Below are 3832 nucleotides of genomic sequence, written 5' to 3' on the forward strand. Positions count from 1 at the left end.
ATATCTACTAATTATGATTTATAAAGAGTGGTAAAATGATCTAATTTAAAATATTTACCACATTTTAGCAAAAAATATTCTTCACTTAAAATTTCAAAGAAATATTTGACTTCTAAATTATTTTATTGAATAATTGTGAAAAAGAAGTATTATAACTTTAATAACTATTCATGTTTAAATATTAATATAAATTTAAAAATTTAAGTGCACAAAATTTTTCATATTGCATGATAATAAAAAATATATATTGTTTCTGAAATTCAACATTCTATTAAGATATATATTTAATCATGTATCCAAATCATTGATATGGCCCAAAATACATCATATCCACATCTTCTTTCCACTCACAATTTCAAATATAGGCCCTAAATAATGTCAAAATATACTATCCAATATAGGTAGCACATATGAACATTATTCCATGTGCTCATAATGTATACTATCAAAAATAATATTTTAGGACATCATTATGTTTTGGATTGGGTAAGAGATAAAACAAGAACAATTCTTTAGGCTTAGGATGTAGATGTAGACCAACTTCCCCTATTTCCTAATTCAATGGTATTTATATTTCTTTCATCATTAATAAAAGGCGAGATATCTATTGGTAATTGAAGAGTTTTAGGGGTATCAAGAAATGCACCTCTGATTGTATTTAGTCTATCAACTATCTCAGTCATATCAGGGCGCTCTTGAGGTGACTCCCTTGTGCAAAACAACCCAATTTGTATAAATTGAGTAAGGCATTCCATCATTGTTGACGTCTCTGAGTCGTGAGCATCTATAAGAAGACAATTATCCACCACATCTGAGATTCTATTTGGAAAATGCATTTATGTCCATTTTGGTAGATTGATTCCTTCTGTCCACCTATCATCTGTTGGTCTCCTCCTTGTCAACAACTCTAAAATTAAGATTCCATAACTATATACATCTCCTTTTGTTGAAATATTTCCACCAATTCCATATTCTATAATAAGAAATAAACAAAGATTAATAACTGACTTATAAGATAAACAAAGAAAACAAGTGAAACACATTGCGCAAGAATGTGAAATGTGTACCTGGAGCAATGTAGCCAACAGATCCTTCAAGTGCATCTGTAGAAGTCAAAGAATCCATGGAATTGCCAAAAATAATATTGGAAAGGCCAAAGTCTGCTATGTATGAAATCATGTCATCTCCTAATAGAACATTGTTGGGCTTGAGGTCACGGTGGATCACTTGAACAAAGCAATAATGATGAAGATAGGCCATTCCTTGTGCTATCTCCATTGATATCCTTAATCGATCACTCAAATTTAATTTGCATTGGCCTCCTTCACGAGGATACAACCACCTCTCTAAACTTCCATTTGACATTAATGGAAGAATTAACGCTTTAAAATCAAGGTTGGAACATGATGAAATGATTTTAATTACATTGCGGTGCCGAACTCTCTTTAATGCATTGCATTCTCTGCTGAAACTTTGGTGAGCATGTTCATCTTGCAACTTGAGAACTTTGACAGCAATATTTGTACGATCTCTTAGAATCCCTTTATAAACTGATCCAAAACTACCAATTCCTAAAAGATTTTCATCACTGAATCCGCCAGTTGCATCTACTAGTTCTTCATATGAAATTTTTGGAGGCCATACTTTGAGAGCAGGGGTACAAGAACGTCTCCATCTATACGAAAATGCTACCAATAGAAGAGACATGGTCAAAATTGCAATGCCGACTACAACAGGAATTATTACCTTTTTGGAGACAGATGTCTCTTTGTGTTTGGAATGAGAGCATGGCGGCAAGTTCATCCATCCACCACAAAGGCCGAGATTTCCCATAATTTCAGAGGCATCAAGTGTTGCAAAAGCTCCTCCCTTTGGGACCTCTCCAGTTAACATGTTTGAAGAGAGATTGAGATGCTGGATCATTTTCATCTTTTTGAAAGCCACCGGTATTGTACCTGACAAATTATTGCAAGAAAGATCCATGTACTGTAGATTTTTTAGATTTACCAATGATACAGGAATTGGCCCCTCAAATGCATTCCCAGAAAGATTTAGATACATTAACCCCTTGCAGCTTTCCAGTGCACTGGGAATGCTACCCGAGAAATTGTTTTGAGAAACATCTATAGCTAAAACCATAACCATTTTGCTCATTTCCAAAATAGAACCCTGCAGTAAATTCCCAGAAACATTGAAATAGAACTGAAGATTCTGCAGACCTGCAACTTCAGAAGGTATATTTCCTGTTAGTTTGTTGTGTGCCATGTCCACCAGCTCCAAAGTCTTGCATTTTCCTAAACTGGCAGGTATTTTCCCTGATAGTTGATTGTGACTAAGGTCAAGCTCTCTAAACTGTGGAAGGGCACCAAGACCTTGTGGAATTTGCCCTGAAAGCATGTTCTGACTGAGAGACAACAATCCAAGCCTTTTGGAGTGGCCAAAACATTCTGGAATTGTCCCATGTAAATTGTTTGTGTCCAGGTACAATCTTTCAAGATTTGGAAGTCTGCAGAGTGCAGATGGAATGGTCCCATTGAATCGGTTTGCTTGTAGACTTAGAAATGACAACATTGTGAGGTTACCAATCTCATCTGGTATGTTTCCCCCAATTTCGTTTAAGTCTAATTCTAAAACTGATAACGAACTCGAAAGGCGACCAATTGAAGCTGGCAAGACGCCAGTGAGATGATTAAGTTCCAAAACAAGAATTCTCAGCTGCTGCATTTTCCCAAATTCCTTTGGTACTGTGCCGCTGAGTTGGTTTTGACCGAAATTCAGCACTTGCAGCTGAGTCCAATTACCCACCGAGCTGGGTATTTCTCCAGTGAGTTGGTTCTCCCACAAAAGCCCATATTGCAACTGGGACAGCCTTCCAAACTCCCATGGAATTGGGCCGCTTAAGTGATTTCCACATAGCTCCAACATTTGGAGACGAGTGCAATTTGAAAGGGAAACGGGGATCGGCCCTATTAAGTTGTTCATGCAAAGATCAAGCCACTTTAGTTGACTAAGCATACCCAACACATGAGGAATACTACCATGGAATCCATTGGACTCCAAACCTATGGTTGTTAAAGAGGACATGTTTCCTAAGAAAGGTGGGATAGTACTCTAAGGAAGGAAAGATTTGCCAGAAAGGGAGAGATGGGGCCAGCTAATCCCATACCTGTGAGATTCAAGGAAACCACACGCTGTCGACGAGAAGAGCAGACAACACCAGTCCAATTGCAGAGAGTGTGATTGGGAGACCAATCGAGGAGGGAATTAAATGGATCCAAAAGGAGAGCATCCTTGAAAGCAATCAGAGCTTGTTGATCAGAATAATTAGAAAGCTTTGCTATATGAGTAGGGAGCGTAGAGAGAGAGAAAAAGAGAAGCAGAGGAAGCATAATCACCATCTTCATTCTTAGCTTAGCCCACGCAAACATCCGAAAAAAGTATGAAATGGCATAATGGTTGGGTTCACTTTTAAATAGAGCGTAAGAAGCGCTTAACGGAGAGCGCGTGGGTACTACCCACTATGTCGGGACAAATTAAATTGGTAATTTGGTCATTTAAATATTTTTGGGTTTGCAAGACAGCAGTCTTCTGTCGTTTTAGTGTGAAAGAGAGGCCGTATTATTCGAAAATCGTTTTGGATTGGAATTAAGCTTTATATTATTCTGCGTTTATGACTGTTGATTAAGGAATAAATTTCGATCGTAACGATAAAATAGGAAGCGATATAATTGGTCAAATAACTTTAGATTGAGTGCGTTGACTAGACCGTCTCCTGTTCTTGGACGCGAAAACATTGCCCAAATAACTTGTTTTCGGAATCGTTGATCAGACT

At 37.3% G+C, this 3832-nt stretch overlaps 1 protein-coding gene across 1 annotated transcript; it reads right to left on the reverse strand.

Moving 5' to 3' along the window:
* Positions 1–259: 259 nt before the first annotated feature.
* On the reverse strand, positions 260–3440 carry LOC131875449 (putative leucine-rich repeat receptor-like serine/threonine-protein kinase At2g24130). The gene is made up of 2 exons (XM_059219769.1): positions 1068–3440; positions 260–973 (listed from the first exon to the last, which is right to left on the reverse strand). Exons 1-2 carry the CDS (start codon positions 3082–3084, stop codon positions 837–839), a joined length of 2154 nt encoding a protein of 717 aa, XP_059075752.1. The 5' UTR covers positions 3085–3440; the 3' UTR covers positions 260–836.
* Positions 3441–3832: the final 392 nt, after the last annotated feature.

The sequence above is a fragment of the Cryptomeria japonica genome, chromosome 4 (assembly GCF_030272615.1).
Source record: "Cryptomeria japonica chromosome 4, Sugi_1.0, whole genome shotgun sequence".
NCBI classification, from domain to species: Eukaryota; Viridiplantae; Streptophyta; class Pinopsida; order Cupressales; family Cupressaceae; genus Cryptomeria; species Cryptomeria japonica.

Excerpts from the sequence above, each read along its gene's own strand:
- LOC131875449 (XM_059219769.1), bottom strand. The coding sequence starts at position 3,084 with ATGTCCTCTTTAACAACCATAGGTTTGGAGTCCAATGGATTCCATGGT. Across the intron at positions 974-1,067 it reads TGTTGGCTACATTGCTCCAG|AATATGGAATTGGTGGAAAT; the intron begins GTACACATTTCA and ends TTCTTATTATAG.